Here is a 26053-nt window from a genome sequence, read left to right as displayed (position 1 = left end):
ATGTCTGTGTATACGGTTTTCTAGATTTACTATTAATCTTTTTCATCTCTTCCTGTGAAGCAGGAACGTAATTTTATTGCATCAGGTTTTCATTTCATTGGTGGGCCCTATTTTAAAGTAGAAGCTATTCATTTGTTAAAGTAAATTACAGTTACCCCCTTCTCCTAAACAAGTATTATAAAATGCAATTCATCTTCAACACCTCCAAATTGGCACCATTCTCTAATTCCCAGAATGTCACACAGTTGTATTTGTATAATTTGCAGCAATTCAGATGCCATTTCATACTTCTTCAGATGTTACAACTTTACTAATATGAATAAATGTCCGAAAAATAAGTAATTTGTTAGTGCCTTTATTAAACATGGAATGCTTTGTGAATGCATTCAGTCGTGTTAAATATGGCATTAATTATTAATTAAGTACATTTGTAAGAGGCTAAGCATAGATGCAATTAATCCGATCATCAAGAGAGTATCACAGCTTTAGTAGCTTTATTTAGCTAATAATAGCTAGCTTTTCATAGATTATTCTAACACGTTACTGTATTTTCTCTTTCAGCCTTGGAAGTGGGAAAAAGGGATATCATTTTTCTCGTTGACAGCACTATGGGTGCCACATTGATCAACTCTCTTCGTGAGTTTATCAAAAGGTTTGTTGACACCATGCCGATCGGACCGGATCAAGTGCAAGTGGGTGTGACCCAGTTCAGCAACACTGCCAGGGATGAGATTGAGCTGAACGCATATGGATCCAAGGAAGACCTGAGTGCAGCCCTGGGCAGACTCAAGCCAAGACCAGGACAAGTGGTGAACATCGGGGCGGCCCTGGACTTTGTGAGGACCAATACACTGAGGGCTGACAAGGGGAGTCGTATTAAGCAGGGCGTGCCCCAGCTGGTTCTGTTGTTGACCAGTAAGAAGTCCAGCGACAGTGTGGGGCAGGCTGCTGAGGCACTGCAGCGCATGGGGGTTCTGACCCTGGCTGCCGGCTCTAAGACGGCCGATGAGCAGGAGCTGAAGCAGATTGCCTTTGATGAGAGCTTGGTGTTCATGCTGAAGGACTTCCGCGCATTGATCCGCAACCCCAAGTTGATTGTCTCTCCCCTCTCCACTCTATCGGGGGTTGTGGTGATTGAGGGACCGACAGAGCCAGGTAATTCTCCTATCCTATCGTCACTATGCTTGATACCAGCTACTTAAATGTAATTTACCCCTAACATGTAAGGTGATATTTTCTTATCCAAAGACTCCATAAGGCATTTAAAAATCATTGACATCTAATATTTGTGACATGAACATTAGAATAGATGTAATGATGTTTTTTCCCTCCCCTGTTTTCCTCAGTGGTTGAAATCACAACAGTGCAGACCCAGCGAGTAGTCAGAGACATCGTCTTTATGGTGGATGGCTCGAGCTACATTGGGGGTGCCAACCTTCCGTACGTGCGGGATTTCATTGCCAGTGTGGTAAACCAGCTGGACGTGCGGCCCGACAGGGTGCGCATCGGTCTCATGCAATTCGCAGAGAACCCAAAAATTGAATTCTATCTGAACACGCACAACACAAAGCAAGATGTGCTGGCTAGCCTGGGTGAGCTCAGGCTAATGGGAGGGTCTGCTTTGAACACGGGCGCGGCAATGGATTACGCACTTACCAACATGTTCCAGGCCTCGACTGGGTCACGTAAGAGGCAAGGTGTCCAACAGGTGCTTCTCCTGATCACTGGAGGCCCATCCCAGGATGAGGTTAAAAGGATAGCAGACAAAGTGGCCGTGGCGGGTGTACTGACCTTCACAGTCAGTGCTGGCCAGGCAGATGAGGACTACTTGAAGACGGTCGCTTTTGTTCCAAACTTGGCTTACCATGAAAGCCGATTTGCTGACCTGCCAAGTGTTGTTGAACAGATCATGACTCCTTTGACTACTGTGGTTGGAGATACAGACATCACAGAAACAGAAATAACCGAGGAACCTGGTGAGCTTTATGTTGTATTTTAGCTTTGTTGCTACATGTTGGGTTAAACAGTGCATATTAAATAGAACAAACTGCATTATAATGCTATTGACTGAGAGAACTGAAGGTGGTGTTACCTTTCCTCTTTTCCTGCAGCAGTCGTTGGAGGCGAGAGGGATGTTGCGTTCCTGATTGACGGCTCTGATAATGTCCGAGCAGATTTCCCCTACATCCGGGACTTTATCATCAAAGTCATTGAGCCTCTTGATATTGGACAAGATAGAGTGCGGATTTCAGTTGTCCAGCATAGTGAGAGGCCAGCTCCCAATTTCTACCTGAATACATATAAGGATAAGGCTGAAGTTTTAAGGGCTGTTAATGATCTAAGACTGTCTGGTGGACGGAGTCTGAACACCGGAATGGCTTTGAAATTCATGAAGGACACCATCCTGTCCCCAGTTCATGGTAGTCGGGCGGCTCAAAATGTACCCCAGTTTTTGATTGTTTTGACCGGAGGCAAGTCTAAGGATAGCGTGAAGGAGTCTGCTGGTGCTTTAAAGACCGATGGAGTGGTACCATTTGGCGTTGGTGTCAAGGATGCAGACCCTAAGCAAATCGAGGCTATTTCTCACAACCCATCCTTTGCTTTCAACGTGAAGGAATTCAGCCAGCTCAGTACGGTCCAACAAAAGCTCAATAGCTATGTGAGCCTTTCCAAGGAAAATCTGAAGGTCGTCTTGGAGGAAGGTAAGCAAAAGCTTTTCTCATATTCTATGTTGTGTGACACGCCTGTCATTGTCTTTGCTCTTGATGATGCTCTTTGTGCTGTGCTGTTTGTTTCTTCTAAATGTGCTTTATTGTTGTGTCTCAGCCTCAGTTCATGCTGATGCTATGAAAAGAGATATTGTATTCCTGCTGGATGGTTCTGATGGCACAAGGAGTGGATTCCCAGCATTGCGAGACTTTGTTCAAAGTGTAGTGGATAAACTCTCTGTGGAGGAAAACAGAGAAAGAGTTTCTCTGGTTCAGTACTCTGACAAACCAGAGGCCCATTTCTATCTGAACTCGCACAAAACAAAGGATGCCGTTATTCACGCCATAAGTAATATGAGGCACAAGGGTGGAAGGAGCCTAAACACTGGGGCAGCTCTCCAGTTTGTGAGACATAACATCTTTACTGCCTCCTCTGGCAGTAGACGACTGGAAGGTGTACCCCAGGTCCTGATCCTTTTGACAAGCAAGAAATCCAGAGATGATGTTACGGGCCCTGCTGTAGCTCTTAAAGATCTGGAAATTGTGTCAATAGGGGTCGGAGTTGGGGACGCCAATTTCCGTGAGTTGGAAATCATTTCCTTCCAACCCGGTTTCACATTCCAGGTCTCTGAGTTGTCTGAGTTGCACTCAATCCATCCACAGTTTGTTGCTCTTCTTAAAAGACTGTCAAAAGACACAGAAGAAGCTGTGGCTCCTGTGACTCGTGGAATTCCTGATTTAGTAGGTAAGAACTCCAACTTGGATATGAGTATGCTAAATACAAGAAACATACCGTATTCTTTTTCTTTGGAACAATGCTGAAATTGAAGCATGATAAATACATGGATGCCTAAGACTTTGGTCAACATAGTCTCAGTAGAGTATTTCCTACAATGTCGATACATTGTGCATTTTGATAGAAACGTTCTCGTCTTTAGTTGCATGGTTGAGAAAACCTTTGATTCAGAGCATTTATTGGCTTTTTATTCTCTTAAGACAAAATAATTTCCCCCTATTTCACTCTATTCACTCTATTCCTTTCTTACCTCAACCATGTATGGATAAACTATGCCAAACTTCACATATTTGTGTTGAAAAGATGGTTCCATGTTGTTCTGCTTGTGATGATACTATCTCAGAACAGCACTCCCAAAACCTGCCTACAGTGTTCCAGCTTCTCATTCACCCTTGCAGATATGCATGCAAATATGTATTAATACAGACAACCAACCATAATCTTGGATTAATTTATTCTGTCATTGATATTTTTTCACTGTCTTGTGTAAATATTCAGCTTCAAACATTCTTAACAATGTTTGGTTGTTTTTTACATCTTACATTCATTTTCTATAATATAATTGTTAGTCAATGTATCCCATTTTTATCCATCTTCATCACCTAGTGGATACAGTGAGCAGCAAAAGGGACATAGTGTTTCTCCTTGATGGTTCAGACGACTCCAGAAATGGATTGCCTGCCATCAGAGAGTTTATACGAAGAATGGCAAATGAACTTGACATCGATGGGGACAATGTTCGAGTTGCTGTTGTGCAATACAGTGACGACGCTGCGGAGTACTTCCACCTGAAAGCTCACAAAACAAAAAGGGCTGTCATCTACGCTGTTAGAAGCCTAAGGCATAAAGGAGGAAGACCCCGCAACACCGGGGCAGCTCTTCAGTATGTTAGGGACAATGTTTTCACTGCTTCGTCCGGGAGTCGACATCTGGAAGGGGTTCCTCAGATTTTGTTTTTGTTAATTGGTGGAGAGTCCAGTGATGACGTCACAGCTGCTGCATCTGATCTCAAACGCCTTGGGGTTCTTTCGTTTGCCATTGGGATGAAAAATGTCAGGCAAGAGGAGCTGCAGAGCATTGCCTACTCTTCCAGATTTATTTTCAACCTACCAGTCTTTGGTGAACTTTTGTCCATACAGCCAGAGATCCTTGCCTTTGTCCAGTCAAAAATGGGAATTGAGCCCCCCACTATTGTCGGTAAGAACCACCATGACTCTGCATCAACAATTAAGTTGACTTTCCCAGATGTCATTAATTTTTCTTCTATCAAATATTGGTCTTGACTGGTTTGATTACTTATGTAACTGCGCCATTCTTTGAAGAAAGTATATGGATCAGTTTTACATTCCCTCAAATTTCCTGCTTTGAATAGAGGCCAGCATCTTTGAATGGTTACGCTATATAATCCTACTTTTATGAACAAAACACCAGAGCTGGTGCTGGGATGGTTACTGTTCTACTTGCATCAAATACATTTCTATTGGCATAACAATGCCAAATCTTCTCTTTCTTGTTCCACATTCCAGAAAAGTAATTCTATTCTTGATTGTTTAAAATCAGGAAACTATGCTTTTCTGGTCCTTTCAGCTTAAGCTCTTTTTTGAGCCAATGATACAGTACATCATTGTCTAGTTATTTTAAGCTAGTTTAGATTCTCATCTCAGCATACAATCTTCCCCTTTCTTCATGGAACGAGTGTTTGATTTCACATCTACATTTTTTTTCTTGAAACTCAAGCTCTTTATCTACAAACTTTCTTAAATGTTTTGACATTTGAGACCATTTGAACTCACTTTACTTTCACTTACTATTTCTTTGCATGTTGCATAGAGCTATGTTATGACGTGATAGTCATCATAGTTAAAATATATTATGGAGAATATTTCAGACCATTTTGCAATGTTTTGGTCTACTTTACAACATTCTATTGACATGCTGCCCTTGTGAATGCATTAATGCATATATTTAGTGGTTTTATTATTAAATAGGTCCTTCAATGTTTTCTTAGTTGAATTAGATGCTGCACAGAGAGACATAGTGTTCCTATTGGATGGGTCTGATGATAGTAGGAGTGGATTTCCAGCCATGTGCGGATTTGTTCAAAGATTGGTGGAGAACCTCAATGTTGGAGAGAACAAAGATCGAGTTTCTGTGGTTCAGTACAGCAGAACTCCAGAGGCCCATTTCTTACTGAACACATATCCAGAAAAACAAAGTGTTCTAGGTTCTATTCGAAGCCTACAGCACAAAGGGGGTAGACCCCTCAACACCGGGGCAGCCCTCCAGTACGTAAAGGACAATGTCTTTACTGCCTCCTCGGGAAGCAGAAGCCAAGAAGGCATCCCTCAGATACTGATACTACTAAGTGGTGGCAAATCTCAAGATGATGTTGGAAGTGCTGCTGCTGCTTTGAAACAGGACAGAATTGTACCATTCAGTATTGGTACGAGGAATTCAGACATTCTAGAGCTCCAAATGATAGCACATATTCCCTCCTATGCCCTTTCTGTCCCTCGGTTTGATGACCTTGAAAGCATTCAACAGCAGCTTTTGTCATTTGTTAAAAGGGTCCCTCGTCAGCCAAGAGTGTATCAACCAACTGTAGTAGGTAAGGAGTAATATTTCTACCTCTCTTCATTATGCACTTTAATCTGTTATATTTCAGGTTACTACATTCTTGCTGAAAATTCAGCACATTCATGATACTGCTTTATGCATGCCTTTTGAAATATGTTGGTATCATTTGCTAGTCACAAATATACATGATCTTTCTTGATCATTTTACCTGAGAATTTCATTTAATTCATGTGCATTTCTAGATAACACTGAATCCAAACAACTTGATGTTGTATTTTTACTGGATGGCTCTGATGAAACTCTAAATGGATTTGAGGCAATGCGTGACTTTGTTCAAAGAGTAGTGGAGAAACTCACGGTGCAGGAGACTAGAGATCGAGTCTCTGTGGTGCAGTATAGCAAAGAACCAGAGGCCCACTTCTATCTGAACACTTACACAACAAAGCAAGACATTGTTGACGCTGTAAGACAACTGAGGCACAAAGGAGGGATCACCCTCAACACTGGGGTAGCTCTCCAGTATGTCAGGGATAACATCTTTACTGCCTCCTCCGGAAGTAGACGCCAAGAGGGCATCCCTCAGATTCTGGTTTTATTGAGTGGAGGAAGGTCCAATGATGATGTCAGAAATGCAGTGAAAAACTTGAAAGCAATTGATGTGATGGCAATAGTGGTGGGGATGAGGAATGCTGATACGCTTGAGCTTCAAACTATTTCAGATGAACCCAGCTATGCTTTCTATGCTCCAAATTACAATGATCTCCCAAACATTCAACAGCAAGTGTTCTCGGCTGTTCAGAGAGTTGCAATGACTACTCCTAACTTGCCAACAACACTAATAGGTAAGAATGCAATCATGGCAAGAGTTATGCTGTAGTTGGTCATTTGAGTTAGCACTTTATTGATGTATTTCATTTCCCCAAAACACAGAGGTGTTTGTTGAAATCTTTATATGTATATTTTAAAAGTTATTCTTTACCATTAACCCATTTTATGAATGGTTATAGATGCAACAACGGACGACAGGAGGGACATTGTATTTTTACTTGATGGTTCTGATGATTCCGGAAGAATATTCCCAGATATCCAAGACTTTATGCAGAGAGTTGTGGAGAAACTCAAGGTAGACGGGAACAAAGATCATGTGTCTGTGGTTCAGTACAGTGACACAGCAGAGGTTAATTTCAACTTGGGTATGCATTCAACAAAAGATGATGTTCTTGATGCTGTTCGAGGTCTGAGGCACAAAGGAGGAAGCCCTCTAAATACTGGAGCAGCTCTCCAGTATGTGAGGGATAATGTCTTTACTGCCTCCAGTGGAAGTAGAAGCCTGCAAGGTGTTCCACAGATACTAATACTGCTGAGTGGTGGAAGATCTACTGATGATATCAGAACTCCTGTCACAAAGCTCAAAGAAATGGGAGTCATTTCAATCGGTATTGGCACAGGAGATGCAGACACACTTGAATTGCAAACAATATCTCATGAACCCAATTATGCTCTTTCCATTACTGATTTTGAAGACCCCACAATTCAGAAAGAATTGCTGTCATTGTTAACAGACGCATCCCATCAACCAGAGCCAGCTGCTCCTACCATTCATTTCGGTAAGCTGTGGCCATTTGTATTTTGCTGTAGTGTCACGTGTTTTCTGCATTTTGGTAAATGATCTTATCTATGTTATTGCATGTCTTTTGATGAAACCATATACTTGCGTCCAAGATATTTCATCTTTAGAGAATAAGATTATTGAAATTTCAGTTGGACAATGGTTTTATGCTAGCAACGACCTTGATATCACCGCAGTTGCTTTCTGTGCCCTCTCTGAAAAAAAGTGCCTTTTCTTTCCCTTTGCAACTTTTCTTTACCTTCATTTCAGAATCTGACAAAAAAGATGTTGTATTTCTCATTGATGGATCTGACAACTCTCAAACTGGTTTTGAGGGGATTCGTCGCTTTGCAGAGAAAGTAGTGGAGATTCTTAATGTGGAGGAAAATGGCGACCGGGTGGCCCTTGTTCAGTACAGTGGGAACGCCACACCCAATTTCTATCTGAATTCATACTCTTCTAAAAAGGACGTGCTTAATTCAATAAGATCCATGAGGCACACAGTTGGAAGACCTCTCAACACTGGCACAGCCCTGCAGTTTGTGAGAGACACCGTATTTACAGCTTCAGCTGGAGGCAGACGTGCTGAGGGTGTGCCTCAATATCTATTTGTCTTCAGTGGAGGGAGATCTAGTGATGATATAATGGGACCAGCACAGTCATTGAGAGGGGATGGAGTAAGAACATTTAGCATTGGAACAAGGAATGCTGATACGTTGGAGTTACAAATGATATCTTTTAAACCAGGAGACTCTTTTTCTGTTTCCAATTTTAACAACCTTGACAGCATACACTCTTCAGTGACAGCTGTAATAAATGGTGTTCGGGAAACACCTGAAATGTCAACTGTCATTGGTAAGATTATTAAGATAAAAATGTACATCACTTAAGGCCTTTTAAAATCACAAATTCACAGTCATTCACTGAGAATATATTCCAAATCTTACTATTAGAGGGCAGCGTTGTCATAAAAAAAATGGTGATTTCAGTACAGATGTGCAGTATATATGGACCTGTTGGTTGTGCAATTATTATTTTTGCTCATTTCAGACAATTCCACTTTGTTGACATCAGATATCCAGAGGGTGGATGGGGTTGATGTTGTATTTCTACTTGATGGATCTGATGAGATGCAAAAAGGTGTCCAATCAATCTGTGATTTCCTTGGCCAATTTGTTGAACATCTTGACATCGGGCCAGACAAAGCACAAGTTGCTATGATCCAGTACAGTAACAAACCTACCACTCATTTCCTATTGAACACGTACTCATCGAAGATTGATATCATGGCAGAAGTACGCAATATCAATCTTGAAGGAGGAAGGTCCCGCAACACTGGGGAAGCTCTTGATTATGTTAAAAACAACGTCTTTAATACCTCCTCAGGAAGTAGACGCCAAGATGGCATCCCTCAGATACTGATACTGATAAGTGGGGGAAAATCACAAGATGATGTTCTGGTTCCATCTGAGAGTCTGAAGGCAGATGGAATAGTGCTTTTGACTGTTGCGGTAAAATATGCAGATGGAGCGGAGATGCAGAGCATTGCATACAGTCCTAATCATGCATATTTGCTAAGAGAGTTTTCTGACCTTTCTCTTGTTAGACAACAGTTGCTCTCAGCAGTTGTCTCTCATAAAGACACAGTAAGACCGGGCTTAGGTGAGTGAAAAAGAGTACAATAATAAACAATTGAATTGAAAATGTGTATAAAAGAGAAGTTATATTTTTCAATCATTTTCAAAATATGTAGCTTATACTGTAGCTTGAAATGTGTATAATGTACCATGCACAATTAGCTGATTTAGTTCAATTTTCATCCTAGTTCAAGGCTCCAGTGTGAAAAGAGACATAGTTTTCCTCCTTGATGGATCTGATGATGTAAGGAGTAGATTTACAGATATACGAGAGTTTGTTGCGAAAGTGGTGGAAAAGTTTGATGTCGACAAGGGAAAAGATCAAGTTGCTGTCCTGCAGTACAGCAACAGTGCAGCAGTGAACTTTAACCTGAATGCGTACAAGACAAGAGATGATGTGCTTTCAGCAGTCAGAAATCTGAGGCCAAAGGGTGGGAGGCCACTATATACTGGCACGGCCCTCCAGTTTGTGAAGGACAATGTCTTTACTAATAATGCTGCAAGTCGACGTCATGAAGGTGCTGAACAGATCCTAGTGCTTCTGACTGGTGGCAGATCTAGAGATTCTCCTCGAGGTCCTTCCAGGGCCCTCAAGACTTTGGGGGTTGTAACATTTGCTATTGGATCAAGGATGACCGATTTGGAAGAAATGCAATCAATATCATCTCTTCCAAATTATTCTTATTCAGTCCATGATTTTGCAAACCTTCAAAACATCCAGCAAAGTTTGGAGACAAATCTTGCTCAAGTACGACCACAGGAGGTACCTAGAGTTGGTAAGAAAATATTAAACTTTTATACTGGAAATGTTGATTTCCGACTATAATTATTAATAAAGAACCAGATAGTTTATTGACATAACAGGTCATATGTTTTTACATATATTAATTTTTTTATTGTGTATTGGACAGTGGAAAGTGATGGAAGTAGGAGAGATATCGTGTTTCTTCTGGATGGATCAGATAACACCAGAACAGGATTCCCAGCTATTCAGGAGTTCCTCCACAAAATCATTGAAAATCTCAATGTGGAACAAAAGAATGACAGAGTGGCTGTGGTTCAGTTTAGTGACAGTGCAGTGGCAAACTTTTATTTGAATTCATTTCTGAGAAAGAATGACATGTTGAATTCTGTGAGGGGACTCTCACACAAAGGGGGAAGACCCCTTAATACTGGAGCAGCTCTTAAGTTTGTGAAAGAAAATGTATTCACAAGATCCTCTGGGAGTAGACAATTGGACGGTGTGAAACAAATGCTAATTCTCCTCAGTAGTGGACGGTCAAGAGACAATGTGGATGCACCAGCCTCTGCTCTCAAGGAGCTTGGTGTCTTGGTGTTTGGAATTGGAACAAGGAGCTCTGATATCAGAGAGTTACAGAAGATATCCTATGACCCCAGTTATGCTCTCTCCGTGTCTGAATTCACTGACCTCCCCGACATCCAACAGCAGCTTCTTTCTGCCATGAACACTGCCGTTATACAGGACACAACCATGACACCAACACTAACACCACCAATACTAGGTAAGAAAAATATGGTTTTGATCTGTTCCATTTCCTCTTTTACATTAGGATAGAGTAGTCGATAGCTTAAAACACTTGTGTAGATTCCCCTGAGGCCTTTCATGTGGTTTCTTTTCATACCTCTGTACCAATGTTCCCTATGATATAACTCAGGGCAATGCACAAATGGTCACTTTCTTTGAATAGTTGTTTGTGATAAGTGAAAGGGATGACTTTCATGTGACAGAAGCAGCTTTGTTCTGTTTTCCCTTACCTATGCCACATGTAATATGACTTTATCTGAACCTTCACATTCCCTAGTTGAGAGTCAGGCTCCCAGGAGGGATGTTGTGTTCTTGCTGGATGGATCTGATGGCACTAGGAGTGGATTCCCAGCCATGCGTGACTTTGTTCAAAGAGTGGTGGAGACTCTCAGTGTGGATGAGAACAAAGATCGCGTTGCGGTGGTCCAGTACAGTAGAGATCCAGCCGCCAAATTCTATCTGAACACATACACAACAAAGGGAGAGATTCTCAACACTGTAAGAGGTCTGAGACACAAAGGCGGGAGACCTCTCAACACTGGACGAGCTCTCCAGTATGTGAGGGACAATGTGTTTACTGCCTCCTCCGGAAGCAGACGCTTGGAAGGCGTTCCACAGCTACTGATTCTGTTGAGTGGTGGAAGGTCCGTTGACAATGTTGACACGCCAGCCTCTGCTCTGAAGGAGCTTGGGGTTTTGGTCTTTGGAATTGGAACAAGGAGCTCTGATAGCAGAGAATTGCAGAGGATATCACATGATCCCAGTTACGCTCTGTCTGTCTCAGACTTTACTGACCTTCCGAGCATCCAGCAGCAACTTCTGTCCTCGGTGGAGGCAGTGTTTATTGATGTTACTCCAGAATCACCAACAGTTTTAGGTATGTGTTATCACTGTGAATTAAGAGTCAGGATGTGTTAGTAAAATGGCCGCAGAGTCTTAGAAACGACTATATAATTTGGCCAAAAACACCACATTTGATCAGTTTGATTGACATAATCTATTTATTTTCTCAGTTGATCATGACACCGCCAGAAAGGATGTGGTATTCCTTCTGGATGGTTCTGATGGCACAAGGAATGGATTCCCAGCAATGCGTGATTTTGTTCAGAGAGTAGTAGAGAAACTCAATGTGGGAGGAGACAAAGACCGCGTTTCTGTGGTCCAGTACGGTAGAGATCAAGAAGTTAATTTCTATCTGAACACCTACACCACGAAGGGCGACATTCTTGACATCGTCAGAGGTCTGAGGCACAGAGGAGGTAGACCCCTCAACACTGGGGCAGCCCTCCAGTATGTAAGGGACAACGTCTTTACTGCCTCCTCAGGAAGCAGAAGCCAAGAGGGTGTCCCTCAGATGTTGATACTGCTGAGTGGCGGGAGGTCCAATGATAATGTTGATATACCAGTTTCTGCCCTCAAAGAGAGTGGGGTCTTGATCTTTGGCATTGGAAACAGAAATTCTAGCAAAGAGGTTCAAAGGATTGCCTCTGACCCCAGTTATTCCCAGTCTGTTTCTGAATTCTCTGATCTCCCCAGCGTCCAGGATAAGTTTTTCTCCTCACTCATTACTGTACATGATGGCGCAACACCCATTTCCCCAACAGTCATAGGTAAGACCGGATGCATTATCTTGGAAAAGTAAAGCAACAAACACATATTTCAGGTTTGATGAAGCAATGTTGACATACGTTTTCTGTTTTGCTTCTGACACTCTTAGTGGACCTAAACGTCGTCAGAAAGGATGTAGTATTCTTGCTGGATGGTTCTGATGGCACTAGGAATGGCTTCCCAGAAATGCGTGACTTTGTTCAAAGAGTAGTGGAGAAACTCACTGTAGGGGAGAACAGAGATCGAGTCTCTGTGGTACAGTATAGCAGAGAACCAGAGGTCCACTTCTATCTGAACACTTACACAAGAAAAGAAGAGGTTGTTGACACCGTAAGAGGGCTGAAGCATAAAGGAGGGAGACCCCTCAACACTGGAGCAGCTCTCCAGTATGTCAGGGACTACGTCTTTACTGCCTCCTCTGGAAGTAGGCGCCTTGAAAGTGTTCCACAGATTCTGATACTGCTAAATGGTGGAAGGTCCTTTGACAATGTAGATAAACCCGCTTCTGCTCTCAAGGAGCTTGGTGTCTTGGTGTTTGGAATTGGAACAAGGAGCTCTGATAGCAGAGAGTTACAGAAGATATCCTATGACCCCAGTTATGCTCTCTCCGTGTCTGAATTCACTGACCTCCCCGACATCCAACAGCAGCTTCTTTCTGCCATGAACACTGCAGTTATACAGGACACAACCATGACACCAACACTAATACCAACAATACTAGGTAAGAACAATATGGTTTTGATCTGTTCCATTTCCTCTTTTACAGTAGGATAGAGTAGTCGATAGCTTAAAACACTTGTGTAGATTCTCCTGAGGCCTTTCATGTGGTTTCTTTTCATACCTCTGTACCAATGTTCCCTATGATATAACTCAGGGCAATGCACAAATGGTCACTTTCTTTGAATAGTTGTTTGTGATAAGTGAAAGGGATGACTTTCATGTGACAGAAGCAGCTTTGTTCTGTTTTCCCTTACCTATGCCACATGTAATATGACTTTATCTGAACCTTCACATTCCCTAGTTGAGAGTCAGGCTCCCAGGAGGGATGTTGTGTTCTTGCTGGATGGATCTGATGGCACTAGGAGTGGATTCCCAGCCATGCGTGACTTTGTTCAAAGAGTGGTGGAGACTCTCAGTGTGGATGAGAACAAAGATCGCGTTGCGGTGGTCCAGTACAGTAGAGATCCAGCCGCCCAATTCTATCTGAACACATACACAACAAAGGGAGTGATTCTCAACACTGTAAGAGGTCTGAGACACAAAGGCGGGAGACCTCTCAACACTGGAGCAGCTCTCCAGTACGTGAGGGACAATGTGTTTACTGCCTCCTCCGGAAGCAGACGCTTGGAAGGCGTTCCACAGCTACTGATTCTGTTGAGTGGTGGAAGGTCCGTTGACAATGTTGACACGCCAGCCTCTGCTCTGAAGGAGCTTGGGGTTTTGGTCTTTGGAATTGGAACAAGGAGCTCTGATAGCAGAGAATTGCAGAGGATATCACATGATCCCAGTTACGCTCTGTCTGTCTCAGACTTTACTGACCTTCCGAGCATCCAGCAGCAACTTCTGTCCTCGGTGGAGGCAGTGGTTATTGATGTTACTCCAGAATCACCAGCAGTTTTAGGTATGTGTTATCACTGTGAATTAAGAGTCAGGATGTGTTAGCAAAATGGCCGCAGAGTCTTAGAAACGACTATATAATTTGGCCAAAAACACCACATTTGATCAGTTTGATTGACATAATCTATTTATTTTCTCAGTTGATCATGACACCGCCAGAAAGGATGTGGTATTCCTTCTGGATGGTTCTGATGGCACAAGGAATGGATTCCCAGCAATGCGTGATTTTGTTCAGAGAGTAGTAGAGAAACTCAATGTGGGAGGAGACAAAGACCGCGTTTCTGTGGTCCAGTACGGTAGAGATCAAGAAGTTAATTTCTATCTGAACACCTACACCACGAAGGGCGACATTCTTGACATCGTCAGAGGTCTGAGGCACAGAGGAGGTAGACCCCTCAACACTGGGGCAGCCCTCCAGTATGTAAGGGACAACGTCTTTACTGCCTCCTCAGGAAGCAGAAGCCAAGAGGGTGTCCCTCAGATGTTGATACTGCTGAGTGGCGGGAGGTCCAATGATAATGTTGATATACCAGTTTCTGCCCTCAAAGAGAGTGGGGTCTTGATCTTTGGCATTGGAAACAGAAATTCTAGCAAAGAGGTTCAAAGGATTGCCTCTGACCCCAGTTATTCCCAGTCTGTTTCTGAATTCTCTGATCTCCCCAGCGTCCAGGATAAGTTTTTCTCCTCACTCATTACTGTACATGATGGCGCAACACCCATTTCCCCAACAGTCATAGGTAAGACCGGATGCATTATCTTGGAAAAGTAAAGCAACAAACACATATTTCAGGTTTGATGAAGCAATGTTGACATACGTTTTCTGTTTTGCTTCTGACACTCTTAGTGGACCTAAACGTCGTCAGAAAGGATGTAGTATTCTTGCTGGATGGTTCTGATGGCACTAGGAATGGCTTCCCAGAAATGCGTGACTTTGTTCAAAGAGTAGTGGAGAAACTCACTGTAGGGGAGAACAGAGATCGAGTCTCTGTGGTACAGTATAGCAGAGAACCAGAGGTCCACTTCTATCTGAACACTTACACAAGAAAAGAAGAGGTTGTTGACACCGTAAGAGGGCTGAAGCATAAAGGAGGGAGACCCCTCAACACTGGAGCAGCTCTCCAGTATGTCAGGGACTACGTCTTTACTGCCTCCTCTGGAAGTAGGCGCCTTGAAAGTGTTCCACAGATTCTGATACTGCTAAATGGTGGAAGGTCCTTTGACAATGTAGATAAACCCGCTTCTGCTCTCAAGGAGCTTGGTGTCTTGGTGTTTGGAATTGGAACAAGGAGCTCTGATAGCAGAGAGTTACAGAAGATATCCTATGACCCCAGTTATGCTCTCTCCGTGTCTGAATTCACTGACCTCCCCGACATCCAACAGCAGCTTCTTTCTGCCATGAACACTGCAGTTATACAGGACACAACCATGACACCAACACTAATACCAACAATACTAGGTAAGAACAATATGGTTTTGATCTGTTCCATTTCCTCTTTTACAGTAGGATAGAGTAGTCGATAGCTTAAAACACTTGTGTAGATTCTCCTGAGGCCTTTCATGTGGTTTCTTTTCATACCTCTGTACCAATGTTCCCTATGATATAACTCAGGGCAATGCACAAATGGTCACTTTCTTTGAATAGTTGTTTGTGATAAGTGAAAGGGATGACTTTCATGTGACAGAAGCAGCTTTGTTCTGTTTTCCCTTACCTATGCCACATGTAATATGACTTTATCTGAACCTTCACATTCCCTAGTTGAGAGTCAGGCTCCCAGGAGGGATGTTGTGTTCTTGCTGGATGGATCTGATGGCACTAGGAGTGGATTCCCAGCCATGCGTGACTTTGTTCAAAGAGTGGTGGAGACTCTCAGTGTGGATGAGAACAAAGATCGCGTTGCGGTGGTCCAGTACAGTAGAGATCCAGCCGCCCAATTCTATCTGAACACATACACAACAAAGGGAGTGATTCTCAACACTGTAAGAGGTCTGAGACACAAAGGCGGGAGACCTCTCAACACTGGAGCAGCTCTCCAGTACGTGAGGGACAATGTGTTTACTGCCTCCTCCGGAAGCAGACGCTTGGAAGGCGTTCCACAGCTACTGATTCTGTTGAGTGGTGGAAGGTCCGTTGACAATGTTGACACGCCAGCCTCTGCTCTGAAGGAGCTTGGGGTTTTGGTCTTTGGAATTGGAACAAGGAGCTCTGATAGCAGAGAATTGCAGAGGATATCACATGATCCCAGTTACGCTCTGTCTGTCTCAGACTTTACTGACCTTCCGAGCATCCAGCAGCAACTTCTGTCCTCGGTGGAGGCAGTGGTTATTGATGTTACTCCAGAATCACCAACAGTTTTAGGTATGTGTTATCACTGTGAATTAAGAGTCAGGATGTGTTAGCAAAATGGCCGCAGAGTCTTAGAAACGACTATATAATTTGGCCAAAAACACCACATTTGATCAGTTTGATTGACATAATCTATTTATTTTCTCAGTTGATCATGACACCGCCAGAAAGGATGTGGTATTCCTTCTGGATGGTTCTGATGGCACAAGGAATGGATTCCCAGCAATGCGTGATTTTGTTCAGAGAGTAGTAGAGAAACTCAATGTGGGAGGAGACAAAGACCGCGTTTCTGTGGTCCAGTACGGTAGAGATCAAGAAGTTAATTTCTATCTGAACACCTACACCACGAAGGGCGACATTCTTGACATCGTCAGAGGTCTGAGGCACAGAGGAGGTAGACCCCTCAACACTGGGGCAGCCCTCCAGTATGTAAGGGACAACGTCTTTACTGCCTCCTCAGGAAGCAGAAGCCAAGAGGGTGTCCCTCAGATGTTGATACTGCTGAGTGGCGGGAGGTCCAATGATAATGTTGATATACCAGTTTCTGCCCTCAAAGAGAGTGGGGTCTTGATCTTTGGCATTGGAAACAGAAATTCTAGCAAAGAGGTTCAAAGGATTGCCTCTGACCCCAGTTATTCCCAGTCTGTTTCTGAATTCTCTGATCTCCCCAGCGTCCAGGATAAGTTTTCTCCTCACTCATTACTGTACATGATGGCGCAACACCCATTTCCCCAACAGTCATAGGTAAGACCGGATGCATTATCTTGGAAAAGTAAAGCAACAAACACATATTTCAGGTTTGATGAAGCAATGTTGACATACGTTTTCTGTTTTGCTTCTGACACTCTTAGTGGACCTAAACGTCGTCAGAAAGGATGTAGTATTCTTGCTGGATGGTTCTGATGGCACTAGGAATGGCTTCCCAGAAATGCGTGACTTTGTTCAAAGAGTAGTGGAGAAACTCACTGTAGGGGAGAACAGAGATCGAGTCTCTGTGGTACAGTATAGCAGAGAACCAGAGGTCCACTTCTATCTGAACACTTACACAAGAAAAGAAGAGGTTGTTGACACCGTAAGAGGGCTGAAGCATAAAGGAGGAGACCCTCAACACTGGAGCAGCTCTCCAGTATGTCAGGGACTACGTCTTTACTGCCTCCTCTGGAAGTAGGCGCCTTGAAAGTGTTCCACAGATTCTGATACTGCTAAATGGTGGAAGGTCCTTTGACAATGTAGATAAACCCGCTTCTGCTCTCAAGGAGCTTGGTGTCTTGGTGTTTGGAATTGGAACAAGGAGCTCTGATAGCAGAGAGTTACAGAAGATATCCTATGACCCCAGTTATGCTCTCTCCGTGTCTGAATTCACTGACCTCCCGACATCCAACAGCAGCTTCTTTCTGCCATGAACACTGCAGTTATACAGGACACAACCATGACACCAACACTAATACCAACAATACTAGGTAAGAACAATATGGTTTTGATCTGTTCCATTTCCTCTTTTACAGTAGGATAGAGTAGTCGATAGCTTAAAACACTTGTGTAGATTCTCCTGAGGCCTTTCATGTGGTTTCTTTTCATACCTCTGTACCAATGTTCCCTATGATATAACTCAGGGCAATGCACAAATGGTCACTTTCTTTGAATAGTTGTTTGTGATAAGTGAAAGGGATGACTTTCATGTGACAGAAGCAGCTTTGTTCTGTTTTCCTTACCTATGCCACATGTAATATGACTTTATCTGAACCTTCACATTCCCTAGTTGAGAGTCAGGCTCCCAGGAGGGATGTTGTGTTCTTGCTGGATGGATCTGATGGCACTAGGAGTGGATTCCCAGCCATGCGTGACTTTGTTCAAAGAGTGGTGGAGACTCTCAGTGTGGATGAGAACAAAGATCGCGTTGCGGTGGTCCAGTACAGTAGAGATCCAGCCGCCCAATTCTATCTGAACACATACACAACAAAGGGAGTGATTCTCAACACTGTAAGAGGTCTGAGACACAAAGGCGGGAGACCTCTCAACACTGGAGCAGCTCTCCAGTACGTGAGGGACAATGTGTTTACTGCCTCCTCCGGAAGCAGACGCTTGGAAGGCGTTCCACAGCTACTGATTCTGTTGAGTGGTGGAAGGTCCGTTGACAATGTTGACACGCCAGCCTCTGCTCTGAAGGAGCTTGGGGTTTTGGTCTTTGGAATTGGAACAAGGAGCTCTGATAGCAGAGAATTGCAGAGGATATCACATGATCCCAGTTACGCTCTGTCTGTCTCAGACTTTACTGACCTTCCGAGCATCCAGCAGCAACTTCTGTCCTCGGTGGAGGCAGTGGTTATTGATGTTACTCCAGAATCACCAACAGTTTTAGGTATGTGTTATCACTGTGAATTAAGAGTCAGGATGTGTTAGCAAAATGGCCGCAGAGTCTTAGAAACGACTATATAATTTGGCCAAAAACACCACATTTGATCAGTTTGATTGACATAATCTATTTATTTTCTCAGTTGATCATGACACCGCCAGAAAGGATGTGGTATTCCTTCTGGATGGTTCTGATGGCACAAGGAATGGATTCCCAGCAATGCGTGATTTTGTTCAGAGAGTAGTAGAGAAACTCAATGTGGGAGGAGACAAAGACCGCGTTTCTGTGGTCCAGTACGGTAGAGATCAAGAAGTTAATTTCTATCTGAACACCTACACCACGAAGGGCGACATTCTTGACATCGTCAGAGGTCTGAGGCACAGAGGAGGTAGACCCCTCAACACTGGGGCAGCCCTCCAGTATGTAAGGGACAACGTCTTTACTGCCTCCTCAGGAAGCAGAAGCCAAGAGGGTGTCCCTCAGATGTTGATACTGCTGAGTGGCGGGAGGTCCAATGATAATGTTGATATACCAGTTTCTGCCCTCAAAGAGAGTGGGGTCTTGATCTTTGGCATTGGAAACAGAAATTCTAGCAAAGAGGTTCAAAGGATTGCCTCTGACCCCAGTTATTCCCAGTCTGTTTCTGAATTCTCTGATCTCCCCAGCGTCCAGGATAAGTTTTCTCCTCACTCATTACTGTACATGATGGCGCAACACCCATTTCCCCAACAGTCATAGGTAAGACCGGATGCATTATCTTGGAAAAGTAAAGCAACAAACACATATTTCAGGTTTGATGAAGCAATGTTGACATACGTTTTCTGTTTTGCTTCTGACACTCTTAGTGGACCTAAACGTCGTCAGAAAGGATGTAGTATTCTTGCTGGATGGTTCTGATGGCACTAGGAATGGCTTCCCAGAAATGCGTGACTTTGTTCAAAGAGTAGTGGAGAAACTCACTGTAGGGGAGAACAGAGATCGAGTCTCTGTGGTACAGTATAGCAGAGAACCAGAGGTCCACTTCTATCTGAACACTTACACAAGAAAAGAAGAGGTTGTTGACACCGTAAGAGGGCTGAAGCATAAAGGAGGGAGACCCCTCAACACTGGAGCAGCTCTCCAGTATGTCAGGGACTACGTCTTTACTGCCTCCTCTGGAAGTAGGCGCCTTGAAAGTGTTCCACAGATTCTGATACTGCTAAATGGTGGAAGGTCCTTTGACAATGTAGATAAACCCGCTTCTGCTCTCAAGGAGCTTGGTGTCTTGGTGTTTGGAATTGGAACAAGGAGCTCTGATAGCAGAGAGTTACAGAAGATATCCTATGACCCCAGTTATGCTCTCTCCGTGTCTGAATTCACTGACCTCCCCGACATCCAACAGCAGCTTCTTTCTGCCATGAACACTGCAGTTATACAGGACACAACCATGACACCAACACTAATACCAACAATACTAGGTAAGAACAATATGGTTTTGATCTGTTCCATTTCCTCTTTTACAGTAGGATAGAGTAGTCGATAGCTTAAAACACTTGTGTAGATTCTCCTGAGGCCTTTCATGTGGTTTCTTTTCATACCTCTGTACCAATGTTCCCTATGATATAACTCAGGGCAATGCACAAATGGTCACTTTCTTTGAATAGTTGTTTGTGATAAGTGAAAGGGATGACTTTCATGTGACAGAAGCAGCTTTGTTCTGTTTTCCCTTACCTATGCCACATGTAATATGACTTTATCTGAACCTTCACATTCCCTAGTTGAGAGTCAGGCTCCCAGGAGGGATGTTGTGTTCTTGCTGGATGGATCTGATGGCACTAGGAGTGGATTCCCAGCCATGCGTGACTTTGTTCAAAGAGTGGTGGAGACTCTCAGTGTGGATGAGAACAAAGATCGCGTTGCGGTGGTCCAGTACAGTAGAGATCCAGCCGCCCAATTCTATCTGAACACATACACAACAAAGGGAGTGATTCTCAACACTGTAAGAGGTCTGAGACACAAAGGCGGGAGACCTCTCAACACTGGAGCAGCTCTCCAGTACGTGAGGGACAATGTGTTTACTGCCTCCTCCGGAAGCAGACGCTTGGAAGGCGTTCCACAGCTACTGATTCTGTTGAGTGGTGGAAGGTCCGTTGACAATGTTGACACGCCAGCCTCTGCTCTGAAGGAGCTTGGGGTTTTGGTCTTTGGAATTGGAACAAGGAGCTCTGATAGCAGAGAATTGCAGAGGATATCACATGATCCCAGTTACGCTCTGTCTGTCTCAGACTTTACTGACCTTCCGAGCATCCAGCAGCAACTTCTGTCCTCGGTGGAGGCAGTGGTTATTGATGTTACTCCAGAATCACCAACAGTTTTAGGTATGTGTTATCACTGTGAATTAAGAGTCAGGATGTGTTAGCAAAATGGCCGCAGAGTCTTAGAAACGACTATATAATTTGGCCAAAAACACCACATTTGATCAGTTTGATTGACATAATCTATTTATTTTCTCAGTTGATCATGACACCGCCAGAAAGGATGTGGTATTCCTTCTGGATGGTTCTGATGGCACAAGGAATGGATTCCCAGCAATGCGTGATTTTGTTCAGAGAGTAGTAGAGAAACTCAATGTGGGAGGAGACAAAGACCGCGTTTCTGTGGTCCAGTACGGTAGAGATCAAGAAGTTAATTTCTATCTGAACACCTACACCACGAAGGGCGACATTCTTGACATCGTCAGAGGTCTGAGGCACAGAGGAGGTAGACCCCTCAACACTGGGGCAGCCCTCCAGTATGTAAGGGACAACGTCTTTACTGCCTCCTCAGGAAGCAGAAGCCAAGAGGGTGTCCCTCAGATGTTGATACTGCTGAGTGGCGGGAGGTCCAATGATAATGTTGATATACCAGTTTCTGCCCTCAAAGAGAGTGGGGTCTTGATCTTTGGCATTGGAAACAGAAATTCTAGCAAAGAGGTTCAAAGGATTGCCTCTGACCCCAGTTATTCCCAGTCTGTTTCTGAATTCTCTGATCTCCCCAGCGTCCAGGATAAGTTTTTCTCCTCACTCATTACTGTACATGATGGCGCAACACCCATTTCCCCAACAGTCATAGGTAAGACCGGATGCATTATCTTGGAAAAGTAAAGCAACAAACACATATTTCAGGTTTGATGAAGCAATGTTGACATACGTTTTCTGTTTTGCTTCTGACACTCTTAGTGGACCTAAACGTCGTCAGAAAGGATGTAGTATTCTTGCTGGATGGTTCTGATGGCACTAGGAATGGCTTCCCAGAAATGCGTGACTTTGTTCAAAGAGTAGTGGAGAAACTCACTGTAGGGGAGAACAGAGATCGAGTCTCTGTGGTACAGTATAGCAGAGAACCAGAGGTCCACTTCTATCTGAACACTTACACAAGAAAAGAAGAGGTTGTTGACACCGTAAGAGGGCTGAAGCATAAAGGAGGGAGACCCTCAACACTGGAGCAGCTCTCCAGTATGTCAGGGACTACGTCTTTACTGCCTCCTCTGGAAGTAGGCGCCTTGAAAGTGTTCCACAGATTCTGATACTGCTAAATGGTGGAAGGTCCTTTGACAATGTAGATAAACCCGCTTCTGCTCTCAAGGAGCTTGGTGTCTTGGTGTTTGGAATTGGAACAAGGAGCTCTGATAGCAGAGAGTTACAGAAGATATCCTATGACCCCAGTTATGCTCTCTCCGTGTCTGAATTCACTGACCTCCCCGACATCCAACAGCAGCTTCTTTCTGCCATGAACACTGCAGTTATACAGGACACAACCATGACACCAACACTAATACCAACAATACTAGGTAAGAACAATATGGTTTTGATCTGTTCCATTTCCTCTTTACAGTAGGATAGAGTAGTCGATAGCTTAAAACACTTGTGTAGATTCTCCTGAGGCCTTTCATGTGGTTTCTTTTCATACCTCTGTACCAATGTTCCCTATGATATAACTCAGGGCAATGCACAAATGGTCACTTTCTTTGAATAGTTGTTTGTGATAAGTGAAAGGGATGACTTTCATGTGACAGAAGCAGCTTTGTTCTGTTTTCCTTACCTATGCCACATGTAATATGACTTTATCTGAACCTTCACATTCCCTAGTTGAGAGTCAGGCTCCCAGGAGGGATGTTGTGTTCTTGCTGGATGGATCTGATGGCACTAGGAGTGGATTCCCAGCCATGCGTGACTTTGTTCAAAGAGTGGTGGAGACTCTCAGTGTGGATGAGAACAAAGATCGCGTTGCGGTGGTCCAGTACAGTAGAGATCCAGCCGCCCAATTCTATCTGAACACATACACAACAAAGGGAGAGATTCTCAACACTGTAAGAGGTCTGAGACACAAAGGCGGGAGACCTCTCAACACTGGAGCAGCTCTCCAGTACGTGAGGTACAATGTGTTTACTGCCTCCTCCGGAAGCAGACGCTTGGAAGGCGTTCCACAGCTACTGATTCTGTTGAGTGGTGGAAGGTCCGTTGACAATGTTGACACGCCAGCCTCTGCTCTGAAGGAGCTTGGGGTTTTGGTCTTTGGAATTGGAACAAGGAGCTCTGATAGCAGAGAATTGCAGAGGATATCACATGATCCCAGTTACGCTCTGTCTGTCTCAGACTTTACTGACCTTCCGAGCATCCAGCAGCAACTTCTGTCCTCGGTGGAGGCAGTGGTTATTGATGTTACTCCAGAATCACCAACAGTTTTAGGTATGTGTTATCACTGTGAATTAAGAGTCAGGATGTGTTAGCAAAATGGCCGCAGAGTCTTAGAAACGACTATATAATTTGGCCAAAAACACCACATTTGATCAGTTTGATTGACATAATCTATTTATTTTCTCAGTTGATCATGACACCGCCAGAAAGGATGTGGTATTCCTTCTGGATGGTTCTGATGGCACAAGGAATGGATTCCCAGCAATGCGTGATTTTGTTCAGAGAGTAGTAGAGAAACTCAATGTGGGAGGAGACAAAGACCGCGTTTCTGTGGTCCAGTACGGTAGAGATCAAGAAGTTAATTTCTATCTGAACACATACACCACGAAGGGCGACATTCTTGACATCGTCAGAGGTCTGAGGCACAGAGGAGGTAGACCCCTCAACACTGGGGCAGCCCTCCAGTATGTAAGGGACAACGTCTTTACTGCCTCCTCAGGAAGCAGAAGCCAAGAGGGTGTCCCTCAGATGCTGATACTGCTGAGTGGCGGGAGGTCCAATGATAATGTTGATATACCAGTTTCTGCCCTCAAAGAGAGTGGGGTCTTGATCTTTGGCATTGGAAACAGAAATTCTAGCAAAGAGGTTCAAAGGATTGCCTCTGACCCCAGTTATTCCCAGTCTGTTTCTGAATTCTCTGATCTCCCCAGCGTCCAGGATAAGTTTTTCTCCTCACTCATTACTGTACATGATGGCGCAACACCCATTTCCCCAACAGTCATAGGTAAGACCGGATGCATTATCTTGGAAAAGTAAAGCAACAAACACATATTTCAGGTTTGATGAAGCAATGTTGACATACGTTTTCTGTTTTGCTTCTGACACTCTTAGTGGACCTAAACGTCGCCAGAAAGGATGTAGTATTCTTGCTGGATGGTTCTGATGGCACTAGGAATGGCTTCCCAGAAATGCGTGACTTTGTTCAAAGAGTAGTGGAGAAACTCACTGTAGGGGAGAACAGAGATCGAGTCTCTGTGGTACAGTATAGCAGAGAACCAGAGGTCCACTTCTATCTGAACACTTACACAAGAAAAGAAGAGGTTGTTGACACCGTAAGAGGGCTGAAGCATAAAGGAGGGAGACCCTCAACACTGGAGCAGCTCTCCAGTATGTCAGGGACTACGTCTTTACTGCCTCCTCTGGAAGTAGGCGCCTTGAAAGTGTTCCACAGATTCTGATACTGCTAAATGGTGGAAGGTCCTTTGACAATGTAGATAAACCCGCTTCTGCTCTCAAGGAGCTTGGTGTCTTGGTGTTTGGAATTGGAACAAGGAGCTCTGATAGCAGAGAGTTACAGAAGATATCCTATGACCCCAGTTATGCTCTCTCCGTGTCTGAATTCACTGACCTCCCCGACATCCAACAGCAGTTTCTTTCTGCCATGAACACTGCAGTTATACAGGACACAACCATGACACCAACACTAATACCAACAATACTAGGTAAGAAAATATGGTTTTGATCTGTTCCATTTCCTCTTTTACAGTAGGATAGAGTAGTCGATAGCTTAAAACACTTGTGTAGATTCTCCTGAGGCCTTTCATGTGGTTTCTTTTCATACCTCTGTACCAATGTTCCCTATGATATAACTCAGGGCAATGCACAAATGGTCACTTTCTTTGAATAGTTGTTTGTGATAAGTGAAAGGGATGACTTTCATGTGACAGAAGCAGCTTTGTTCTGTTTTCCTTACCTATGCCACATGTAATATGACTTTATCTGAACCTTCACATTCCCTAGTTGAGAGTCAGGCTCCCAGGAGGGATGTTGTGTTCTTGCTGGATGGATCTGATGGCACTAGGAGTGGATTCCCAGCCATGCGTGACTTTGTTCAAAGAGTGGTGGAGACTCTCAGTGTGGATGAGAACAAAGATCGCGTTGCGGTGGTCCAGTACAGTAGAGATCCAGCCGCCCAATTCTATCTGAACACATACACAACAAAGGGAGAGATTCTCAACACTGTAAGAGGTCTGAGACACAAAGGCGGGAGACCTCTCAACACTGGAGCAGCTCTCCAGTACGTGAGGGACAATGTGTTTACTGCCTCCTCCGGAAGCAGACGCTTGGAAGGCGTTCCACAGCTACTGATTCTGTTGAGTGGTGGAAGGTCCGTTGACAATGTTGACACGCCAGCCTCTGCTCTGAAGGAGCTTGGGGTTTTGGTCTTTGGAATTGGAACAAGGAGCTCTGATAGCAGAGAATTGCAGAGGATATCACATGATCCCAGTTACGCTCTGTCTGTCTCAGACTTTACTGACCTTCCGAGCATCCAGCAGCAACTTCTGTCCTCGGTGGAGGCAGTGGTTATTGATGTTACTCCAGAATCACCAACAGTTTTAGGTATGTGTTATCACTGTGAATTAAGAGTCAGGATGTGTTAGCAAAATGGCCGCAGAGTCTTAGAAACGACTATATAATTTGGCCAAAAACACCACATTTGATCAGTTTGATTGACATAATCTATTTATTTTCTCAGTTGATCATGACACCGCCAGAAAGGATGTGGTATTCCTTCTGGATGGTTCTGATGGCACAAGGAATGG

The 26053-nt window shown here is 43.9% G+C and overlaps 1 protein-coding gene across 1 annotated transcript in view; it reads left to right on the top strand.

The window, feature by feature from the left end:
- Positions 1-26053, top strand: part of LOC118385867 (collagen alpha-3(VI) chain-like) — a 92214-nt gene that overhangs the window by 29095 nt on the left and 37066 nt on the right. The window contains exons 4-17 of the mRNA XM_035773042.2: positions 562-1155; positions 1347-1976; positions 2112-2735; positions 2827-3453; positions 4111-4701; positions 5513-6112; positions 6324-6923; positions 7089-7688; positions 7961-8545; positions 8741-9352; positions 9516-10103; positions 10239-10850; positions 22902-23501; positions 23638-24234. Of these exons, the coding sequence (XP_035628935.2) occupies positions 562-1155; positions 1347-1976; positions 2112-2735; positions 2827-3453; positions 4111-4701; positions 5513-6112; positions 6324-6923; positions 7089-7688; positions 7961-8545; positions 8741-9352; positions 9516-10103; positions 10239-10850; positions 22902-23501; positions 23638-24234 (8460 nt within the window). The remainder of the gene's footprint in view (positions 1-561; positions 1156-1346; positions 1977-2111; positions 2736-2826; positions 3454-4110; positions 4702-5512; positions 6113-6323; positions 6924-7088; positions 7689-7960; positions 8546-8740; positions 9353-9515; positions 10104-10238; positions 10851-22901; positions 23502-23637; positions 24235-26053) is intronic.

Source organism: Oncorhynchus keta, chromosome 7 (assembly GCF_023373465.1).
Source record: "Oncorhynchus keta strain PuntledgeMale-10-30-2019 chromosome 7, Oket_V2, whole genome shotgun sequence".
NCBI lineage: Eukaryota > Metazoa > Chordata > Actinopteri > Salmoniformes > Salmonidae > Oncorhynchus > Oncorhynchus keta.
This window is presented reverse-complemented; position numbering and strand designations above follow the sequence as displayed.